This window comes from Ursus arctos, unplaced genomic scaffold (genome assembly GCF_023065955.2).
Source record: "Ursus arctos isolate Adak ecotype North America unplaced genomic scaffold, UrsArc2.0 scaffold_3, whole genome shotgun sequence".
NCBI classification, from domain to species: Eukaryota; Metazoa; Chordata; class Mammalia; order Carnivora; family Ursidae; genus Ursus; species Ursus arctos.
In genome coordinates, this window is record NW_026622985.1 from 19148445 (window position 1) to 19173116 (window position 24672).

At 41.1% G+C, this 24672-nt stretch overlaps 2 protein-coding genes across 4 annotated transcripts in view; both read left to right on the forward strand.

Moving 5' to 3' along the window:
* The window catches only part of ORC5 (origin recognition complex subunit 5), a 183185-nt gene extending 165684 nt beyond the window's left edge, over nucleotides 1–17501 (forward strand). For 2 of the 3 annotated variants that reach the window (XM_057304385.1, XM_057304386.1), the window contains one exon: nucleotides 11169–11350. In XM_057304385.1, the coding sequence (XP_057160368.1) occupies nucleotides 11169–11304 (136 nt within the window). In that variant the 3' untranslated portion in view covers nucleotides 11305–11350. Of the gene's footprint in view, nucleotides 1–11168 lie in introns of all 3 variants that reach the window. The other variant, XM_057304384.1, reaches the window with a different exon arrangement.
* A 5776-nt stretch (nucleotides 17502–23277) lies between these two features.
* The window catches only part of RELN (reelin), a 476703-nt gene continuing 475308 nt past the window's right edge, over nucleotides 23278–24672 (forward strand). The window contains exon 1 of the mRNA XM_026503988.4: nucleotides 23278–23788. Within this exon, the coding sequence (XP_026359773.3) occupies nucleotides 23563–23788 (226 nt within the window). The 5' untranslated portion in view covers nucleotides 23278–23562. The remainder of the gene's footprint in view (nucleotides 23789–24672) is intronic.

Genomic DNA, 24672 nt, shown 5'->3' on the forward strand with positions numbered 1-24672 from the left:
TGGGTTGCAGAGATTTTCCGCATAATTTCTATAGTCTCTTCCATGTCTGTGGTTAAACCTTTTTTTTTTAAACCACCTATATTTTGCTTTTTTTTTTTTTTTTCTTAATCAGGCTTTTTTTTTCCTTAAAGAACCTACTTAAAAAAAAAAGATTTTATTTATTTATTTGACAGAGAGAGTACACAAGCAGGTGGAGCAACTGTGGAAGGGGGAGAAGCAGACTCCCCGCTGAGCAGGGATCCCGATGTGGGCTCGATCCCAGGACCCCAGGATCATGACCTGAACTGAAGGCAGACCCTTAAACGACTGAGCCACAAACGTGCCCCAAGAACCTACTTTTTTTAAGATTGCTTTTCAAATAAGACTTAACGGAAATAAAAAAGGTGGGACACAGACAGAGAGGAGAGCAAGTCCAGAGAAAGGCCCTGTGGCAGGAAGGGGACAGCTGGCTCACAGCTCCACCTCACAATTTTGCTTATAATTAGTATTTCAGAGGCTAGATAAAGCCATTACTTTCTAGCTCTCAGATTGTCAGAGGTAGCTTGGCACAGTGCTGGGATGGCAAAGAGATTTCAACTCCTGTGGTAGCTCAAAGGGATTGGAAACTGCTCTGCTTCTCTGTGTTGAGGAAAATACTGCAACCATGTTTCTGACAATAGGGGTCCTTATTAGATTTTGGTCTAAGTGTATTTACTAGCTGTGCCTGGCACATTGTAGGCCCTCAACCAATAATTGTTGGGATGAATGAATCTCCACTGAATGCTCTTAAACTCACCGAGCCTCGCCATCTGCATCTATAGAATGGAGGGGTGAGACCAAACTCATGGGGTTTATTTTGCGGATAAAATAGAATGATTACTTGTGCAGGCAAGTGTTTTCTCAATTATAGAATATTAGGAAAATGGGAAATCTGTGGCTTGGAACTTACTAACGTTAGGCGGCTTGACTGCAGAATCATCTACTGAATACTTACTGTGTTTATTTCCCTGACCCTTTTTAATAATTTATCATTTGATAATAAGCGATTTAGAAAATAAATTTCAGCAACAATGGACTGCTCCTTGGAATTTGGGGCCGCAAATGGGGTTTGCCTCGTAGATGGTAAGATGTGACCTCAGGGCTTCCTTAGTCCCTGAACTTCATCTTGTATATATTTTTTAAATTTAGTAATTAGGTCAAACAATATATTTGACCATAAAACCACATTGACCTTATTTGATATATTCTGTTCTCATCTGAGGTCTTAAAATTTCATCTGGCAGGATAATTAGGAACATTATTCTGGATATTATTGAATCTTTGAAATGTGATTTTCTTCCTCCCTAAGTTCAGATTTCCTTGTTTCTATCTAATTTGGCCAAGGCGGGGGATGGAACTCCATCATTTTGGCTTCAGGCTCTCTAATGAACACTGGCAGTTGAATATCTAAAATGACTGTCGTAAAATGAAAACCAGCAAGACAACAAAATCATATCCAGTTTTATCAATAGTAAGTATTGCATGATGCGATCACTAGACCAGGGCCTTCAAAACCTTCGTACACTTACATATGATCTTCTTTCTTGGAGAATGAGTCACACATGTTCACTTTGAACCTCAGTGAACCAGTTGCTTTATATAAAGATCAGGACAATAGATGTCCCAATCGAGATTAGCCATTTATACCAAATGTTAGCAAAACTCAAAATGTGGTGGATAAAAGAAGCTGCACACTCCTTCTAGATGTTGTATCTTAGTCAAGGCTCCGTAATCTATGAGCAGGGAGCACTGTTGTACTGAAGGTCATTTTGAGGTCGACATTATTTTTCAACACAAACGCTTGTTTCTAGCCTCTCTTAAGTTGGCAGTTGTCATTTTCCTCTTTTTTCCTTTTCCTTTGACCTGGAAATCCTAGGGCAGGTCATTGATGCTGGACCTTTATCAGGCTGCCTGGAGTTAAAGCCATGACTCATTCTCAAATTCAGAAAGAGAGAGTTCAATGATTAACACAGGCAGCCAGAGGGGCTGTGGTAAAAACCTGTTCCTGAGGGCTCAGAAAGGGCTGCTTGTTGCTGTATAAAGTTAGACTTTCGCATCAGCAAGCAAAGCTGCTTGCTCGCTGCAAGCCCTCAGCCTCTGTCCCCTGGGTATGGATCAGCTTTTCTACTGAGGTCAGAGAGCACAGACCCCTTACACAGAGGAGTGTGTCGTCCTCCCTGTGGGGTGCCTGGCCCTCGGGCCTTCTGACGGGGAAGCATTTCTGAGCTCACCTCTTGTGGAGCCCCTGAACTGCCCATTTTGGGAGAAAATCTTCTCTCAAGCACTTTAAATGACTCTTAGAAGAATCATGGCTGGAGAGGCTTCTGCAAAATAAAGCAGGGTGGCTAGACGTGATTTTCATGAAGGTAGAGTTAGAAAATCCTCATACTCAATCCTTATACTACGTATAACACATCTGATGGCCAACCTCGAACATAGGGATATTTTAACTCTGAAAGTATTTCAGTGCAATTCCTGAGAGCTATGCATTATAAAAGCATAAAATGCAGTCTTTTGTGCCAGCTTTCTCAACCTATGATGCCCTAAAGAGGTAAAATTAATCGTACTGAACAGAGAGAATGTTATAAATTGTGTGTAATCCCTTTGACGTGAGTTCTGCCTTTACTGAGAAGGCAAGCTGCTAGTGCTTTAGATGGTCTTTACCTTACATTAAGTTACAAAATAGAAGGAGATTTTTGTGATCATCAATATTTCAAAAACGCTTCAGATAAAGCCTATCTAGCATAATTCCAAGAATTTTAAAAGTTGCCAGCCCATCTTGCAGGCAGTAGTTTGGTGAACTAAAGTAGGAGTCTAACCATAAAAGAGAAACGATGTCATAAATAATTTTGTGAGTCTTATTACAAAGAGCTTAATAAGAGAAAAGTGATTAACAAAATCTAATAACTGAGAACTCTAAGAGTTATGAAACTTGTCACTGTGAGGACGTGGTTGCACACATGGGCTGCTCACGTTTCACATACTAGTGCAAAATAATAATGATGGTGATAATTTTAAAGGCTTCAATTTGGCCAAACTCTCATCATATATATTCATATATATATAATTCATAAAGTACTAAAGTAATATTTTAGAAATAATCTTAACCACCATTTCTTAAAAATTAGCATATAACTTAGAGTTAGTAGACTTAATTAAATTGAGTCAGAACTGTATTATTGGATTCTTAGGTTTGTGGGTTCTCAGAAGACAAAACTCACAAAACTTCTAGAATAATCCAGGACCATAGAGGGCTAGCAAAAGGACGGGAGGTTGGTTAGAGATAATTGGTTATACTCTGAAACTTTAACGCTATTGTCACCATTCGTAACGCTCAGCACAACCAGCTGCACTTGAGCACTTTTGGTCATAGGTCCAAATTCATTCCATATCTTAATATTGAACCTACGACATTGGTCTTGTTATAAATACCCTTCCTCACATTTTAATGTAAAATGTGTGATATTTAATGCTTCCTATATGACTTATATCAATAATAGAGAATTTGGCTAAGTTAAGGTTTTAAAATTATTACAACTTTGTGCGTGAATACCCACAACTTCAGTAACAACTTTGTGAAACCAGATCTTAACAGCGACCAGTTTTAAAAAGAGAGAGGGAGGCAAACCAAGAAACACTCTTTTTGTTGTTGTTATTTTGTTTTTAAGATTTGACTTATTTATTTTAGGGAGAGAGGGCACGAAGGCAGCCGCTTAACTGACTGAGCCACCCAGGCGCCCCCCAAGAAACAGACTCTTAATTGTGGAGAACAAACTGATGGTTACCAGGGGGGAGTAAGTGGGGGGTGCGTGAAATGGGTGATGGGCATTAAGGAGTGCACCTGTCATGATGAGCACCAGGTGATGTATGGACGTGCTGAGTCATTATATTGCATACCTGAAACTAATATTACACTGTACGTTAACTAACTGGAACTTAAACAAAAACTTTAAAACACCCAGTGACCAGTTTCATAACTCTTAAAATGTGAGATTTTCAATTATAAGGCAAATTTTGTCAATGGCCTTTCTTTTATTAAATCCTCTAATATTAATGAACAATGAAATGTCCATTAAACTATTAGGAAATAAGATATATTATACTGTATTGTGTAATGCTGAGAAGTTTCTGTCTTCAACAAAATTGTTAGACCTGTCCTTGACTTCTAGCAGTATCCATATTATAGTCATTAACTGAAAAATAAAGACAGAAATACGCCATTGTGCCCACTATGTGAAAAATAAAATCTCGTAATATCATAGGCATGGAAGTTGCTTATCATTTCACATTTAGTGCTTTGTTTGAAACTGACCCATGACCCGTTTGAGATCAAAGTTCATGCAACTGGCAAGTAATGGTGGCATTATTGTGTGTCTGTGACATGTGAAGTGCACAAAAAAGGAATTCATAGAGATAAATTGTTTGGCATGCACAAGTCCCTTCTAAGCCTTAAGGATTTTCTCAAATTCAAAAGAGGATAAAGAATGAGAGAAATAAATTATTAAAGGTAGCCAGTTTCATTCTTTTTCTCCCTTCCCCAAAGGCTTGGGATTCCTAGTTCTTAAATATTTTTATGCCTTTCAGAGTGAGTTTCATGGTCCAAGAGCCACACTTTTACTAAACATGACAGAACTTCTAGCAGTGGAATAGTGCTGTATTTCAGCTATGTAATGTGTTTAATAGGCTTTTATGTTTAGGCTTACATGCTAACGATGATTTACTATATTTGGGGGAGGCTGAGAGGAGAGGAAAATGAATTCAGAATCGGAATGCGGTGTTCCCTGTAACCTGCATGTAGCCAAAATCCCTCCCAGGAGCACTTAAGTGCCATGCACAGGCCAGGCCGATGAGGAGGGGAAGACGTCTGAAAACGTGAAAGGGACGCTTACCCTGGGATTAGAGAAGCCACTTCTCTGTATAGAATTTGTGCCTCCCGCCTCTCCCGGGCAGGAGATGCATTGAGAAGAGACAGGCAGGGTTTCCCTTCTCTCTTCAGCACCATTTTCCAGACAGACTAAGATCTCATATGGCCTCTGGTGGGTGGCAATGTAAGAGAAAAATGAGAGGCAAGGGCGGTCTGTCCAGGCAAATATTAAAAGTTCAAGGTTTTTTGTGGGGGTTAGCATGGCTGGGAAGGATCACTGTTTTGGGGATCCAAAGCCCTTGGTTTAATTCACAGCTCTTTTGTTTAGTAGAAACCCTGGGGAAGTTGCCCCTGTGTGTGAATCAGGTTCTGCTGTGATGCAGCCGCATCCATGTGCTCGCGTATTGCCCAGGGCTGCTTTCGTGATACACAGTAGAGACGAGAGGGAGCACCTGGGTGGCTCCATCGGTTCAGCAGCTGACTCTTGGTTTCAGCTCAGGTTCACGGTTGTGAGATCGAGCCCCATGTCGGGCTCCACACTGAGCATGCAGCCTGCTTGGGATTTCCTCTCACCCTCTGCCCCCCGCCCCACTTGCATAAAGGAAAAAAAAAAAAAAAACCTGTAGAGATGAGTAGTTGCAACAGAAACTCTCTGGTTCGAAAAGCCAAAAAAAGTTACCATCTGGTGCTTTACAAGAAAAGTTTGCCGACCCCTAATCTAGACCAAATGTTAGAGCAGCGAACTGATTAAATTAATTGACACTAAAATGTGAATGACTACCTCTCCCCAAACCACCCCCCAGAATGTTAACCTATTAAAATGCTTTTAAGACAAAATTATTTGCAGTTACGTGAATAAAATCTCAATGGGTCCTTGATAGTTAGATTTTAGTAGGTACCCTTCTCAGGGCTTACCAGGAAGAGCCTATGTCTTCAGTTATGTGCCTCCTTTACTGAAGCCTATGTTTAGTTCTCCAAACCCACTATATTTGCTCATTTCTCTGTTGAGTCTGCTGGAGTTGCTCTTCCCATTCCTGCCCTACCCTTTGTACAGGGGTAATTCCTATTTGTCCTTAAGACTTAGTCCAAGTCTTCCCGAAGACATTTATTTGCTATCGAAGCCTCCCCAGTACCTCTACCATCCCATTTCATTCTTTTTCTCGCTGACTCTTATTCTAAGTATCACAATGCATATTCATTTCATCAAAGTATTGATCATCATTATTATAATTACTTGCCTGTAGGTTTCCTCCATTAAACTATAAGCTCCTCTCTTCACTCTTATATCCCCAGGGCTTAGCATGAGTGCCTGGCATACAGTAGGTAAATAATATTTAATGAACCACTATTTATTAGTCTCCTTCAGTTTGGTCCCTTATAGGCAAAATTCTGGTTACCGGGGCACCTGGATGACTCAGTCCGTTAAGTGTCTGACTCTTGGTTTCAGCTCAGGTCTTGATTTCATGGGTCGTGAGATCAAGCCCCATGTTGGGCTCCATGATCAGTGGGGAGTCTGCTTGAAAGATTCTCTCCCTCTGCACCGCCTCCCCCTCTCATTATCTCTCTAAAAATAAATAAAGCTTAAAAAAAATTCTGGCTACCTATTTCAATAGGAAGAATGTTCATAAATAGAGAACCTCCTCAGGAAATCTCCTTGACTATTGTGTGAAGAATGGGTAAATATCATCTGCAACTGTATCCTTTTCTGTTACAAAAAACTTTTTGAGCACTGCTAATAGCTGTTGAATTCCAAGATAATTTTTTGTTGTTGCCAACAAGTTCATGTGCTCAGAAAGTATGGATTATAGTTTTTTATAAGCCCAGGTATGTTGAGGCATTGACAATGTGGGCAGTATTTTCTCGAGAATGAAATGTTCCTGAATAATTTTCCCATTACGTCAGTACACAGCATTGAATCCAATAGTATTAAACAAATCCTTCTTTTTTATTTAACTTTACTGGAAAGATTTACAGAATTATATAGTATTCATGTAGGACTTTATCATGGAAGTAGCAAACAGAAGATCCAAGTAGGAAACACCATTAATATTATTAAATTTTACAGAACATGGGAGTCCTGGCCTCTGTTTTACGATGATCCAGACTTTTCTTGATCAAGTTAAAATTTCTCCTGCCATGAATGCTAATTCTGAAAACCAACCCTGATCAACGCTCATCATTAAGTGAAAGAATCCATGCAGACATGTCAGACATCCTGCAGTTACTAGAGAACGACGTGACACCAGAATGAACCTCCACTGCTAGACAATGGGAGGACATTTCAATCCTCAGATGATGTAGTGAACATGTGTTGTTTGTCCTGTTTAGCATGTCCTTTCCTGTCTTTTAATGCATTTTCTTTCAGGGACCCACCCTCTCCTCCCTCATAGTTCGTGTGGTTTTGGTGGGCCTACACTCGGTCACCCTAGGCTCTAGGAAACATACGTATGATGGGGCCAATCAGCATTTTCATCACAGTGACTGTTCAGGGATTGGTACACAACTCTGAGCCAATGCAATGAGACTCAGTCCTGTAATGATGAAGTATGCCTGGGCTTGCCCAGGGCTACCACGTTGAGAGGGCGTGCCTGACAGTAATACCACTGCAGGAAAAAACAGAGCTGAAAGATGGAGAGGAGTTCTGGCAGCATTATTTCGGCTGTGCCTGAAGCTAGAACTTCCCTTAAACATTTCAATTATCTTTTTTTTTTTTTTTAAGATTTTATTTATTTGACAGAGAGAGCTGGAGAGCACAAGCCGGGGGGAACGCAGAAGGAATAGGAGAAGCAGGCTCCCGCTGAGCAAGGAGCCTGATGTGTGGTGCTCAATCCCAGGACTCTGGGATCATGACCTGAGCTGAAGGCAGACGCTTAACCCACCGAGCCACCCAGGCACCCCTTGAACATTTCTATTATCTTAACCAATATAATAGGTTTTTTGGATTAAACTAATTTGACTTGGGGGTTTCCATTGCTTATAACCAAAAGATTCTGTCAACTCCAATCTACAAATAATAGTGAAATGAAATGTAAAAGTTATCTGGAAAAGACGTCTAGGGAAAGTCCAGAGAGCTCAAATAATTGAAAAGTAAAAGAAAATATGAAGAGAATGAATATTATACATCTCTAAGATTTTCAAGCTAGTTTCAAAAATTAGACAAATTCTCAACTGGTAATGATAGGTGAGAAAAGACATTATTATATTTTCACTTCCCATTTTTTACTTGAACAAATTTGAGTGTAAGCATTTTAAGTATTTTGGTCATATTTTGGGCATGAATATGTTAATATTATAATTGTAGAGGCTATAATGTTTCTTTAATTACATGTTTTCAAAAGGGTTAATTCATCCTTTTAAAATGTTTTATGAAATATTTTGTACATATGGGAATACATTAGAAACATCAAATGAACATAAGAGGGGTGCCTGGGTGGTTCAGTCAGTTAAGCATCTGACTCTTGATCTCAGCTTAGGTTTTACTCTCAGGGTTGTGAGTTCAAGCCCCGCATTGGGCTCCACAATGGGCATGGAGCCTACTTAAAAAAAAAAAAAAACACCACACATGTAAAATAACATATAAAATAATGTAACCAACACCTGTGTACCTATTGGCCTAAAAAATGTATCATTACTAATAAAGTTGAAGCTCCCTCACCCTCTTCTTGTACAAACCCCTTTCCTTCCCTCCTAGAGGTAATTACCACTCTGAATTTGTTATAATTACCATGCATTGTTTCATACTTTACCAATTATGTATGAATGCCTGAACAACTAATAGTATTATTTAGGAGGTAAATAAGCTTTACAAACATGGTATAAGAGTGTATGTTTTCTCCTGCAACTTGCTTTTTAAGTTAAACTTTATGTTTGTGAAATTCATTCGTGTTGAAATGATAGCTTTCCTTCATTCATTTTCACTGCAGTATAATGTTGTATTTCAAGCTCTTAATAGATTGAGAACCCAGCCAGGGGGTGGGGAAAATCTATGAAACAGAATTTTTACTAAACTTTAACTGAAATTTAGCATTTCCTTTAATTTTGAAGAGACAACCAACAATAGTAATATGTAACTTTATCACCAATAGAAGTCATAGATATTTCCATGTCACCTCATGGTGAATACAGAGAGACATCTTGAAATATAGATTAAGCTCATTAATTACTTTGACACTGATAGTTGTTTACGTTGCTTCCCCTTCTAATGAGTTTATAAAAACACATAGATTACCATAACATTTTTAGTATGCTGATAATAACCATATTTCAATACAATTTGCTTCTTTGTATTCCTATATATTTTATTTAAAGGCATTAACATTTTTAAATATTATCCTTGAGAAGAGGCTCACAGTTCTCATCAGACTGTTAAAGAGGTCCTGGGCACAAACAAGATTTAGAACCTTTGATCTCAAGCAATTCCACACCTAGGCATCTACCCAAAAGAAATGAAAATGCACATCCCTACAAAGACTTACATGGGAATGTTCAAGGAGCATTATTAATAATAGCCAAAAAAGTGAAGAGGTCTATCCATACATTACAACAATACTTTAATGATCAGAAAGAACTAACTATTGGGGCGCCTGGGTGGCTCAGTCGTTAAGCGTCTGCCTTCAGCTCAGGGCGTGATCCTGGCATTCTGGGATCGAGCCCCGCATCAGGCTCCTCTGTTGGACGCCTGCTTCTTCCTCTCCCGCTCCTCTTGCTTGTGTTCCCTCTCTCGCTGCCTGTCTCTCTGTCAAATAAATAAATAAAATCTTAAAAAAAAAAAAAAAAAAAGAAAGAACTGTTGATACACGCTACAACATGGGCGATTTCAAAACCATTATACTAAGTGAAAGAAGCCAGATACAAAAGACCAAATTTTAAAATGTTGTTTACATTAAATGTCCAGAAAAGACAAGTATAAATATAGATACATATAGATACATAGTAAATTAGTGGCTTCTTGGGGCTGGGGTTGAGGAAGATAGGATTAACTGCAAATGGGCATGAGGGATCTTTCTTAGGGTAAAGGAAATGTTCTAAAATTGGATTGTGATGATGTTGCACAACTCTAAATGATTTACTAAAAATCATTAATATGTGACAAAATGATAAATAAAATGGATGAAATTTATGGTATTCAAATTAAACCTCAATGAAGCTGTTTAAACAGCAAGAAACTTTTGCTCATTGCAGGACCAGATCACTTATTTATTTTTCTATTAAAGGCAGTTTTCATTTTTGTATTTGCTATTAATAGCAATATTGTTACAAGCATTCTTGTATGTATCTCCTTCTGCACCCACTGGGCATGTCTCTATGGTGTATAGCTAGAGGCAAAATTACTATATTACTTCAACTTTGCCAGATATTGAAATATTGCTTTCCAGATGGTTGCAACAATTTATATTCCAGCAACAATGTGTAAGAGTTTTTGTAATTTATAGCCTTACCAATACTTGCTATTGTCAGATTTTTAACTTTTGCAATCTAGTAAGTATGAAAGAGTATCTTGTTTTAATTTTCATTGCAATATTTTCATCTGGTATGAGACGTTTTCTATGGCCCAAGGCAAGATAGCATAGTGGTTAGACACTAAGGACATTCTGTCTAGGTTTGAATTATGGTTCTAGAGGTTATAATTTGGGAAAATTATTTTATAATTTTAGCCATATATAACTTCACATTTTGTTTTAACTTATTCCTACAGAGCCTATTTTTTTCTTGTGTTGTGCTTCTCTGAGTAGTATCATTTTATATTTTTCCCTTTTTTCCATATAGGTAGTCAAATCACTTGTGAAATATACAAACTATTAGAATGAATAGGTGAGTTACAAAAGTGAGACTTTTATGCAGAGAAAAGCATTATAGTTAAAATGAAGAACATCAAAGGTAAAACAAAAGTCTTTAAAGAGTAAGGGGAAAGAAAAATACTGATTACCTTCACATAAGTAGCAGTTAAGGTGATTGATAGTTGACTTCTCAGTGGTAACAATGAAAGCCAAGAGACAATGTACTATCTTCAATATGCTGAAAGAAATTAACTGCGAGCTAAGAATTCAGCTTGTTCCTCTCCAGTCCTTATGTATTTATCTCCTTTTTTTCTGGTCTTATTTCACTGACCAGGACCTTTAATATAGTGTTAAATAAAAATGGTGGTGGAGGCATCTGTCTCATTTTTTATCTTGAATGGAATGCTTTTAATGTTTCACCAATATGAATAATGTTTCTGTAGAATTTTTTTGTATTATCCTTCATCAGATTAAGGTAGTTCCTTTCTTTCTTTTTTTCTTTTTTAAAGATTTATTTACTTGGCAGAGACAGAGAGAGCACAAGCAGGCGGAGCATCAGACAAAGGGAGAGGGAGAAGCAGGTTCCCCGCTGAGCAGGGAGCCCAACATGGGGCTCAGTCCCAGGGCTCTGGGATCATGACCTGAGCCGAAGGCAGATGCTTAACTGACCATGCCACCCAGGTGTCCCAAGGTAGTTCTTTTCAATTTTCATTTTGTTTGTCATAAATAGATGCCAAATATCCTATATCTTTTGAAATGCTTATTTAATTTTTCTTCTTTAATTGTTAATATAATGAAGAGCTTTTTTAAGGTTAAAGTATTCTTTTAGTCATAGAGTGAACCCAACTTGGTCATCCTGGGTTATCTTTTTTATATTTTGCTGAATTCTACTTACTAGTAGTTTGCTTAGAATTTGTGCATCTTTGTGATTTGTGCATGAGTGATTGAGATTGGTGTACAGTGTCCCATTCTCCTATCGCCTTGTGCGGGCTTGGCAAGTGGTGCGCAGGCTGATTTCATCTGCCACTCCTGCCCCCTCGGTGGCCCCCTTTCTGCACTGTAAGCCCCGCACACCCACATGTACTGAACATGATGTTTGTTGATAAAAATTGGAGTTAGTGTGCTCCTCCTGAACACTACAGTCTCAAATTAAAGGTTATATATGGATTCCACAACTTAAAATTTCTGATATGTACATTTATTCATTATTATTCATTATTATTACCATTCTGCTCATTGTTTTTTTCAACAACCACTTTATTAAGGTATGATTGACCTACAAAAACCTGAACATATTTAATACATATGGCTCGAGGAGTTCGGAGACAAATATATACCCATGAAATCATCACCACAATCTATGCCATAAACATATCTAGCACCTCTAAAAGTTTCCTCCTGCCCTCATATTATTTATTATTATTTTCCTACAATAAGAACACTTAATGTAAGAGCTACCTTTTTGGTAAAATTTTAAGTATACAATACAGTATTGTTTCTTATATTTCAGACCTTCCTTCAATGTATGTCAAATTTTACACGACACACAAAAATAGAAAACCCAGTGGGCAGGTTGATGGCAGCTTAGACACACAAGTGGGAAGAGATCATTAATGTGTTAGAAGACACATCTGGAAGATACATTTGAAATTCTCTCAAATGCAGCACAGAGACACAAATGAACAGAAAATATAACAGAGAGATTAAAAGATATGGAAAAGTGAGTGAGAAAATGTAGTTTACATCTGAACTGAGCTCCAGAAGGGAAGACCAGAGAGAATGGAGAGAGGCAAATGTCAAAGAATAATGCCTCACTAACCTCACCCTAATCCCAGCTTTGTAAAAACCTTTACCTCATTACCCTTTTCCCTTTGATCTACTTCCCGGTCTCCCTATTGACCAAACTCACCCAGAAAACAGAGGCCTCAGGTACCGTGCTGATGTCATCTACATAGGTCAGCATCTTGAGCATAGTTGATAGGGAAGAAGAGTGGAGAATAGATCTGGTGGGGAGCAAATGAAAGAAATCCAGCACAGTATTTTCTTCTAAAACTTTTGAAGTTTGGCTTTACACATTTAAAACTTTTAGTCATTGATATTTTGTCTGTGGTGTGAGTAGGGTTTAATTTTCAAAATATGTAAAATGAAAAAGCAACCTGCCAAATGGGAGAAAATAGCTGCAAATCATATATCTGGTAAAGAGTTAATATCCAAAATAAATAAATAACTCATACAACTCAATAGCAATAAATAAATAAATAAATAAAAACAATCTATTTAAAAATGGGCAGAAGATCTGAACGGACATTTTCCCAAGCAAGACAAACAGGAGGTTAACAGGTACACGAAGCCGCTCAGCATCACTGACCACCAGGGAAATGCAAATCAACACCACAAGGAGATATCGCCTCACACCGGTCAGAATGGCTAGTATCAAAAAGACAAGAAATAAGTGTTCACGAGGATGTGGAGAGAAAGGAACCCTTGTGCACTATTAATGGGAATGTAAATTGGTGCGGCCACTATGGAAAACAGCATGGAGGCTCTGCAAAAAATGAAAAATAGAGCTACCAAATTTATCCAATGGAAGCTGCCTCAGACCTTCAAGTATGATCATATAAAATGTATTTTTCTTTATTAGTATTTTCATCTTCCTCCTCATCTTCACTTCCTGTTCAGGAGGGTACAAATTCCCATAGTTTTGTCTCTCTTATTGTTATTTTTATTTTCTACATTTTCTTGGCTATCTTAATTCTTTTGTCTTCATGACATGGACTGTCAGAATCTTGGGTTCCCATGGTTCTAGAAAATAGTTTTAGACATTTCAAAACTTAACCCCGTTTTCTTTATTTAGTTTTATGTTTTTGACGTTCCTTAAAATACTTTCTCCTCATCGTATTTGAATTTTGGTACAATCAATGATTATGAAAAACCTAAAATTAATCTGAATTTAAGGCATGCCCAAACCAAATAAGTGCAATGTATCACCAAATTCACTCAGACTAATACTACATACCTAGTTCTACAGATGACTGCGTGGAAGAGATTTGTCGCTGGGACACTTGTTTCTTCAGGTCATGTCACTGTACCAGTGACAACTGTGTGCACTCCGTGTTTGGACCCACCAGACTGACAGAGCAAACTACATCAGACACACTAAATATGTGATTCAGCAGACTGGGAATCGTGACACTCGAGACCTCACTGACAGATTCATTTGTTCTCTGCAGTGATACCACAGACTTGTGCCCTTCAAATATAGGTATTCTGGTTAAGTTAAATTACATTTCAAGTGATCCCATCAAAAAATAGTTATAATTGTAGATACTGCATTAATTCATGCATTTCTGACACTTCGAAATGTCTTGTGATTGGGAGAATTTTCCACATGCTAACTTTTGGTTCTATACATTTCACACCATGTTACCCTTCCACTTGTCACATATTTCTGGTGCCAGGGGCCATAGGTCAGTCTATAATAGGACCTCTAAACCGTACCCACGTATCATGCCTCCAGTTAGGTCCACATGGTGGACAATAGAAGCGTTTCTGGAAGTCATTCTTTACTGGGACAGCAGCTGGCAGTAACTTTAGTGCATCAAGAGTGACTGCAAACTACATAAAAATACCCAGCAAAACTCAAATCTCTAAATCGACTTCCCTTTAGCCGTATCCAAAAAAATGCTCACAGCCCCTGCAATGACAATCTACAAAAGGAGAAACGTGGAGAGGTAGTTAGAATAGAAAGGAATGGACATCTTAACCATGTAGTCAAAATATCTTTTAAATTGTGCAAAACCTATAACTATGTGAACCCATTTCTACTGACCCTCCCACCACAGCCTTGGAAGAGGCTTACACAAGTGAAAGGCTCTATACTTAAGGCTGTGGTTCTAGGTGGGAAGTGGAGTTTCAGTTTTATTATTTTCCATATAGATAAATAATGGTTCCACACATTTGTTGAAAAGTCCGTTTTTTTCCTCGCTGGATCTGCAGTGCCAACGGCTATGCATTAAGCTTCTATGTAATTGGGAACCCACATTTGTATGTGCTTACTGCATGTGGTTCCTGTTTCCCCTCATGGTTGGTTCCTTTTTAAAATTTCCTGGTCTCTTAGTGATTTCTCTATTTCCTATAAGCCCAACACCACAAGGAAATTATGTTTTATGTTGGATCTAGCTGTGTTACAGGAAGAAGGCCCCCCAGAATGTCTACTAGTCCAGACCGCCGGAAGCAGATGTGTCTGTCATAGGAGTTCTCAATTTTAGGTATCAGTTTTTCACTTTGAGAATGCCTGGTCATTCTTGATAGTCCCTTATTCTTTTATTTTTGAAACATTTAATTTTTCTACATTTATTAAATAAATACATCTTGTATTCTATAGCTGATAATTCCAATACCTGAAGTCTTTGTGGGTCCGGTTCTGGTTATCTACCATTTCAGTTTACTCACTGGGTTCTGCTTTCTCGCAGTATTAGTGACTTATGATTGCAAACAAGTGTTTGATGTATCTTTATCTGTTGTAATTCTTTGAAGCCTGACTTAAAGGTGTTCTGTTTGTTTGTTTTCCCTTCAAAGAGACCATTTGAATTTGTTTCTTCTAGGTGCTTCGGAGCACTTTTAACCCAGGACCACTTTAAAGTTAATTCTTGGCTTGAGGCTGTTCAAATAAAACAGAAGTATGAATTTGGGCCACATATTCTTGAGAGCCAGACTGTAGTTTCAAATTTTGGTGAGAACGTTCCCCTGCCATCATTACTCCATGCCAAGATTGAGACAAATGAGAAAATTTTTCTAGTTCATCTTTCTGTTGAAGGTCTAGCTCTTTGAGGATCAGCGATAGCTTTATGCATGGGTTTCCTATCACAGTGCTTTAGAAACATCTGTGATGTGTCACCGGCAGATATTTTTATAAAATACAATCACAATTAGTTACTAGAAAAATGGAATTCCGCTTGGATGTTACTGCGCTATAAAATTACTATGAACATTTCTAAGCACTTAATTTCTGTACATATCTCAACATGAACTGGCAACAGATAACTTACAGACGCACCTGCAAACCCCACTTTGAGTAGGACTATCCTATCATTCTTCCCAACTTTGGCAGATCTGAAACTTTATCTTCTATTCCCACATCCCATGTAGCCATCAAAATGGAAGTTCAAGGTCTGTTGAAATGGGAGAGGTCAGAGTCCTGGGTGGGTTGGGCACCTATTGGCTTATCACTTGATTCTTGCTTTCACTCATTTTTTACACCTATAGATCTGTTTTCATATCACACTAGTTTGGCAGTGCATTAAAAGAGGTTCTGCCATGATCCAGTGCTCTCTCCTCATTGAGATGTATGCATATGTTCACCAAAAGACATGCACAAGAGTAATTTTTCACCACATTTTCATAGTTGCCCCAAACTGAAAATGGTCAAAATTTCCATTAACAATAGATAAATAAATTGTGATCCCCACCATCTACCATATAGTAATAAGAATGAACAGACAATTGTTACATGCAACAACATGGATGATTCTTACAGACATGATGTTGAGTCAAAGATGCCGGGCATAGAACATACATATTTGCATGACTCTGTTTACATGACATTTAAAAGCAGGCAAAATTAACCGTTCTGAAGACATATTATGGCCCTGCTTAAAATCCCTTCCATGTCCTGGGGAAGATGATGGCTCCAACAGGTCACAGGCACTTCTGCATGATGTTCTCTGGATGCTGCTCACATGTGGTCTTCCGTTTGTGAAAATGCATCGAGTTCTACACTCATGATTTGTTCCCTTTTTTGTGCATATTGATACTTCATTAAAAGGTTTACTTAATAAAAAAGTATTTTAAAAAAGTTTATCTAACAGCAACAGTCACTAACCTGCAAAAGCCTGAAAATTGGTACCATCATCTCTCTTGCCTTAGCCCTCTGTCCTGTGATTCAGTCTATCACCCAGGACTGTGGGTCTTTTAAATATTCTCAATTCCACCCTCCTTCCTCCTACTCCTCCCAGACCATCGTCTCTCACTTGAGCTACTTGTACCACCTCTGAGTCCCCTTCCTGCGTCTACCTTCATGCTCTCCAATCCATTGTAACCAAGATGACCCTCCAAATGTATGACTGTGACCTCGGGGTATGTCCCTGCTTACAGTCCCTTCTGTTTCTCCCCGCTGTTTTCAGAAACAAGACCACCGTCCTTGCTGGGGCCGACAAGGCCCTGCCCGGTCTGTCCACTGCTGTGCTCACAGCTCTTCAGGGCCAATCTCCCTTGATGCTCTTTACTCCATCAGGACTGACCTTCTTTCAGGCCTCTACCGCCTTGCTTTCCCCGTAGGCATCTTCTTTACACATAGGTGCTTTGGCCCGAAATACATTTTTTCTCCTTCTCCTTAGCCCCTTTTACCAAACTAATGTCTCATAACTCATAACTTCAACCCCTTGCTCAGGTAAATCTCCACTGTTCTCTTTCTCTTTTCATCCTTTATTCCTCTTTAAAAAGCGTGCATCACTTTTTAAGTCCCTCATTGATTGTACTAATCAATGTTAATACCTGTCTCTCCCACTGAAATGTAAGCTTTATGGAGCAGGAATTGCATCTGTCTTGTTCACCAGTTTTCCCAGCTCTAACACAGCGCTCTGCATGTAATAGTTGTTCAATTAATATTTGCTGAGTCAATGAATGAATGAAGAATGTACTTGCGATACTGTGATAGAAAGTGTGCTAGAGACGATGATGTTAAAATATTACGCTGAACATTTATTTAAACCCTGGGGAAAACTTAGTCGAATATTTTTTTCTCAAACGTTTTTGGCATTTAAAAATAAATTAATTAATTCCTTCGGATCATGTCACTCCTTGACCTAAATCTTCCCCATCATATTGATGTGATCTGGCCCCCACCCGCTTTTCTGGCCTCCTCCCATACTGCTCTTCCCTTGTCATGCTGCCCTTCCTGAGCCTTGAACATCCCAAGCATCGTCCTGCTTTAGGGACTTCACACTAGTTGTATGGTTGGGCTCGTTGGACTGGTTTCCCCCTATATGTTCACGTGGTGGGCCCTTCCCTACTCAAGAAGTTTCAGCTCCAATTTCAGTCTTCAGAGAAGTTTTCCCTGCCTCTTCAATCTAAAGGGACCTGCCTGCCCTCGATACTCTCTACCACATCATCCTGTTTTATTTCTTCATAGCATTTACCAGTGTCAGGAATTATGTTGTTTTTTGTACTTGTTCACTGTTCAATCCCCAACACTAGACTCTTAACTCCATGAGGGCAGGCACTGTATTGGCTTTATTCACTGCTGTGTCTACTGCATCTAGCATTTTGGCACATAGGAGGTGCTTGATATATATTGATTGAATAATTGAACCAATGTGTTAGTGATTGAGCATTCATTCATCCTTTCAGTGTAGGGCAGTGCTAAACAATAGAACTCTCTGTGATGATGGAAACAGTCTATGGATTAGACAGTGTTCTCCAGAGAAACAGAACCATTGGGAGATCTCTATATCTCTATATCTATCTATCTATCTATCTATCTATCTATCTATCTATCTACCTGGATGTATATAAGAGGAGATTTACTTTAGGAATTGGCTCATATAGTTATAAAAGCAAAGAAGTCCCACAATCTGCCATCTGCAAGCTAGAGAACTAGGAAAGTCCATGGTATAATTCAGTCTAAGTCTGAGGGACTCCTGATCTGAGTCCCAAAACTTGAGAACTAGGGGCACAGATGTTTAACGGCAGAAGATAGATGTGTCAGCTCAAGCAGAAAGAGCTTGGGTGATGCCCAGCTACATTAGGGAGGGTCATATGCTTTGCTCAGTTCACCAATTGAAATGCTAATCTCTTCCGGTAACACCCTAACAGACACACTCAGAGGTAATGTTTTACCAGGCATCCCTTGGTCCAGTCAAGTTGACACATAAGTTAACTATTATAATCTAAGTCTGCTCTGTCCAATATAGTAAATATGAGCCACATGTAGTTATTGAATACTTGAAATGTGCCTAGTGTACCTGAAAAACTTAATTTTGAGTTTTGTTTAATTTCAATTTGAATAGATGCATGAAGGTTAGGGCCTACCATAATGGACAGTGCAGTTCTAGAGAACCTGATTTAGGATGGAGGGTGGGCAGGGTCAGGAAAGGTCTTCTCAGGCAAAAACGTGTAAATGGAGACATGGAGGATGAGTTGACAGCATCCAAGTGAGGAGTGAGGTGGAGGAGGGAGGGCTAAGGGTGTGCACTTAGGGCACAAGGATTGAGAAGGATATTCGAGAGAGGAAACAGAATGTACAAATCCCTGGAAGTGGAGAAGCTTAAAAAAAGGGGGGATTTTTAATATTGAGGAATTGGGATCTTGTTCAGAAATTTTATGATATAATGACCTTTTACTGACCCATGGTTTATCTCATCTTCGTATTTAAATTTGGGGTGCATTAAGTAAATGTTCTGGCAGGACACACATATCAGAGCCAGTCCTTTCCCAGTGAAGTTTCATTCCCTGAAGACTTAGCTAACCCTTCTTTTGCTGAAGAGTCTCAACTTCTTCAGATTGTACCATGTCTTACAAGTAATAGGTTTGAGAAGTTTACTTCTATGTAAGGAAGGGTTTCCTCTTATTTGGCCCCTTATTACTATTTTAGAGCTTGAAGAGTTGACTGATTCCAGTTTGTTCAGTTTCTCCATATATATATATGGATATCCATATCTCCGTATATATATGTATATATGCATATACTCTATATATGGATATATGGAGAAACTGAACAAACTGGAATATATATATATATATATATATATATATATATATATACATATACATATATATATACACACACACTTTTATATACTTTCTGCTTGACTTTTCCATAGTAAATAAGAGTAGAGATTTCCTTTCTCACACATATCAAAACGTTTGCTACTTGGCTCAAAAGATCAATAAAAGGCAGACAGTGAGTGAACTCTTGCAACTTTTTAATGTAATTCAATGTGTTTTGTATTTTATCTGGATTCATCATCTCCCAATGATTTGAAAATTGTGGATCTGATTTTATATGTATATGCATATACTATATATATATACATATATATACATATATATATGTATTTCCCATTGTGTTATGATTATTCACATTCATACTGGGCAGTGATTTCTACTTATAAGCAAGAAAGGATTTACAGTCTAAGAATGTCTTAAGTGTAATTTTTTTTGTAGACTAATTACCACTTCAGAGCAGTTTTAATTAAAAAAGAATCTTGCCCCATTTTAAACTCCCTTTCCCACAGATTAACTCATTTTTTACCCCTAACAGCACTCTTTATTTTTTGCAGATTTTTGTTTTTTGATGAAAGCCAGTATTTCTTGAAAAGCATTTCTCTATTTTTCTATTTAGTTTGAAGGCTTGTAGATTTTCTGGACCAAATATTCTTGAAGATGTTTATTAAGATTCACTGAATAGAAATAAGATTTAAGTCTTCGCACAGGAGCTGGGAAACTGGAAGTTTTGAATTGGAACCTACTTTGTGGGACTTAAACGACTTTATTAGGAAGATGCTAATTCCTGATGTTCGAGGTGATTCTATATAGATCTTGTGTATTTTCCTGATTTATTTTTAAGATTATTAAAAAGTATTAATTAATAGCTAATTGAACTGGGTTTAACCATGGAAGTATCAGAGTTGTGTGAACTTGGACCTCTATTATTGTAAGAGCAGAAGTACTCATGCTTGTCCAAAGGACTGCTAAGTGGGGTGTACCAGCACCTACCCCTTTCTTAAGCAACTCTACACCACTCAGGGCATTATTTGAACAGTCTCTGTGCCTGTTAATGAACAACCATGGGGCTGAAGTCAGAGATTTGAACCTGAGTAGTTAAGAGTATAAAAGTCACCAAGATGCAAGGTAATAGAAGGTAATGTTGTAAAAAATTAAGAAAGCACCGAAAAAGGAGAAGATTGGAAAATAAACTTGGTTACATAAATTGAATGCTAAGAAAGCCATGGTAAGATACACAAGAAAGTACTTCTTATAAAACAAAAAGAGGGAGACCTCTGGAAGTTGGAACCTTCTGGGAATTAAGTGCCAGTTACGTCCTGGACCAATTATCAGTGCTTTTACTAAAGACGATTTTTTAAAAAGATTTTATTTATTTATTCGAGAGAGCAACCCTGTGTTTGAGTGGGGTAAGGGGCAGAGAGAGAGAATCTCAAGCAGACTGTCGCTGAGCTCAGAGCCTGACTCGGATTTCAATCTCACAACCCATCAGATCATGACCTGAGCCGAAACTGAGTCGGACACTCAGCTGACTGAGCCACCCAGGTGCCCCTAAAGACAATTTATTTAAAGCAGCAACCTTGGGAACAAGCATGGCCAGATTTGATACCAGGCTCCTCTTCTTACTGAGTGGCCTTGACAAATCACTTAACTTCTGTGAATCTCAACTTTCTTTTCTAAAAAGTGAAGATAATTATTATCTACTTCACAGGTGTAATGTAAGGATTAAGTGAGGTAATCTGATACTACCCTCTAACAACACCAACATGCATTCCTTAGAAGTGGTTTGCAGTGGTTAAGTGCTGGGACTCGAATCAGACTGTTCAAGTCATGGCTCTCTCACTTATCAGCTGTGTGACCTTGGACAAGTTACTTGACCTCTCTGTGCTTCATTTTCATAATATGTACAATGAGGATATTAATAGTACTTTCCCCATAAAGCTGTTATGAGGATTAGAAGAGCTTAGTCTATGAAGTATTTAGGACAGTACTTTGGCGCATAACAAACATTTAAAAGTGTTAGCTAAAAATGTGCAATAGTTTTGGATTCTTTCTAGAAGTGATTCATTTTGTGTTAGGTTATATTCACATAACTGGACAGGAAGACATGGTAACGGTCATGCCAGCTGTGGGGTGAGTTTCTTGTAATTCTGTTTGGGGTAACATTCCCTGCTGTGAACAGGTGGTGGTGGTGGTTTTCCTTCTTGCTAAGGTTGTAGATGGTTGCAGGGCAGTTCTGGGTGAGAGCCTTTAAAGCCAGCAGCCAAGCTGTCTTGCATCCAGCCTTTGTTACTGATACTAGGCAAATTAACATTTCTGTTTCTTCCCTTGTGAAATGGGGATAATTTTTGCCTTTGGGGGTGGTGTATTACATGTGGTAATTTCCCTACAGCCCTTGTAGCCTGCACCCAGCACAGAGCTGCAGTGGTAACGATCCTTACATCAAACATACATAGCAGTCGGGCCCTGGGGGTTCAGAGGAAGGAAAATCAGGAGCTAGAAGTGGGCCCTTTCTGCCTGTCTGAACTCGGTCTGGGTAAGAGGAAGAAAAACAATCTCTTCCTTTTGCAACCGAATGACTACAGAGGTCTCCCCTTGGCCCCTGCCTTTCGCACCCCCACCCCCCAAATAGGCAAAGACACTATTCTTTCCAGTTTTAAAATCTACTCATTTCTGTACGTACGGGTTTATCTGGGCTTGGTGGTAAGCCAAGGGTGGGTGGGGAGAAGCATTAAAACCTGGCAACCCAGCTCCCCCATCTCCGGATGCCGCAGGGCTCCTGCCAGCCGGCCTCGGTTAAAAAACGTGCTTTTTATTTCACTTCCCCGCAGTCTCCTGTGCAGCAGCTCATTACCACCCGCTTCAATCACCACTGCCAGCATCTCCCCAGAACGTTTTACCCTTCCCCCATTTCAGGGACATTGGTCGTAGCTGACATTTAAAGGAAATAAACACGGATTTAAAAAATTACAACCTTCTCCGCCTGAAGAACCCAGCAGCAATGAATAACAGAACAGTCCAGCGAAGAGCGCCTGTCGGGGCTCAGCTCCGCCAGCCCTTCGTGCCACACAATTCCCCACACCCGAGCTGCACAAATCACCATTTCCAGGCACCACTCGAGGCTGCCAATTCCACTTTCGCTTAATCTCATTTAAAATCCGGCTACAGATGAGGCTCTGTCGCTGCGGCGAGGAGCCGGGCGGGGGGCAGCGGGAGGGACCCGAAGCCTGGATGGAAAGGGAGCGCAGGGGCCCCTCTCGGTCGGGGCCGCGGGCGGATCCCCGGAACAAGTGCAGGCCGCCCGGCTCCGAGGCGGGCGAGCCCCGAGGGGCGCGGGGCGCAGGCAGCGCAGACAAAGAAGCCGGCGCTAGCGCCGGCCCCACCACCCCTCTCCTTCCCCCGCGCCCCTCTCAGGAAAAAGAGGGAAATCTGAGGGCCAAAGGGGATGGTCTCCTCCTTGTGTTCCTCCAGACAGCTGGGCGGGAGGTTCTCGCTCTCCGAGGTTTCTCCGTCCCTTGCTGTAGATTGGCGGACCCCGTGGCCCCCGACAGCACCCCCAGGCCCACCCCCTCCTCCGGCTCGCGCCCCTCGGCAACCCTCCCGGGTGGGAACTGCGCTGCGGCGCCGGCGCCGGGGCCCCGGGAGGCGTGCGCCCCGCGCCGCCCGAGGTGCGGGCGAGCGAGCCCGAGAGGGCGGGGGCCGGGCGGGCGCGCGCGGCGCGGCGCGCGGGGGCGGGGGAGCGGCCGGGACACGTGTGGCGGCGGCGGGGGGGGTGGGGGGACTCGGCGCCCGGGGCTTTAAGAAGGTGTGGAGGGGGGCGGGCGCTTTCCCAGGCCTGGCCGAGGGGCGTCGCGCAGAGGCGGCGGCGGCAGCGGCGGCGCACGGAGGCGGCGGCCGACGCGCTCTCGGCGTCCGCATCCCGGGTCCCGCTCTCCCGCGGCCCAAAGAAACTTTGCGAGCCGCGGTCTCCCGCGGAACTCCCCGGCGGGGCTCCGCTCCCGAGCCCGCTCTGCTCCCGTCCGCCGCCTTCTCGCCTTCCCTCCGCGTGGCTCCTCCGTCCCGGTGCCTCCCAAACTGAATGAGCGAGCGGCGCTCGGGGCGCGCGGCGGCGGCGGCGGCGGCATGGAGCGCAGTTGCTGGGCCCCGCGGACTTTCCTCCTGGCGCTGTTGCTGGGGACGACGCTGAGGGCGCGCGCGGCGGTGGGCTATTACCCCCGCTTCTCGCCCTTCTTTTTCCTGTGCACCCACCACGGGGAGCTGGAAGGGGATGGGGAGCAGGGCGAGGTGCTCATTTCCCTGCACATTGCGGGCAACCCCACCTACTACGTACCGGGACAAGAATACCATGGTAGGTACCACAGCCGCTCGGCGCTCGCCGCCCGGCCCGGTGCGCTCGCGAGCGCAGCTTTTTATCCCTTTCCTTCCTCCAAGGGGCCATTTAAACGAGAGCCAAGAGAACCCTTCCCTCAACCTTGCGCTCTGTGGAGGGACGGAGAACAAAGTTAGTGAGTGAGGCTCGAGTCGCGAGTTGGGATTTATTCGCCACACAGCACACGCTCCCCTCACGCATCTCCTCGTAATGAGCCGGTTCTTGTGGGAAACGCCTGAGAATTGGGGGTTGGCGTCTTTCCCTCCTCGCTCCTCGTCCTTGCCGCTGACACGTTTAGTGGATCCGCGCGTCTTGTTTCCCTAACCCCGGCGCTCAGATTCCAGACCTTTGTCCTGCTCCCAGTTCCTCTTGAAGGGAGCCGGGTGGCGTTGGGACTGGCGCTGGGCTTTGCGGACGGGCTGGTGGCAGATTGACGCGCCCCGGTCCCCGGCCTCCCCGCGCCGTCCCCTGCCCGCTGCAAAGTTCCCGCTGCTCACCAGCCAGGGGTCCCCCATTTCATCCAGTGTCAAACGGCCCTCCAGAAATGGAGCGGCGGCTTCCAGCTCCGTCTATGCTTTATGAAATGTCCCTTAAAATGTCCCTAATAGATGGGTTTTTTTTTTAAAAAATTCCTCTTTTAACGTGCTGCTTGTTTTTAAAGTGATCTCTGTGGTGTTTATTGATGACTTTGTCTTTTATCTGCACAGCTTTTATTTTCAGGTAAGGGCTGGAAGCCCCTTATAATTTAAAGGTACCTTTTAAAAAAGATCAGTATGGAGTCTTTCATCAAAATTAAACGTTGCTGAGGAAGTAAAATATAGCTCCAAGAAATAGAATTTTATATGCTGCGTGTATTTTGACTG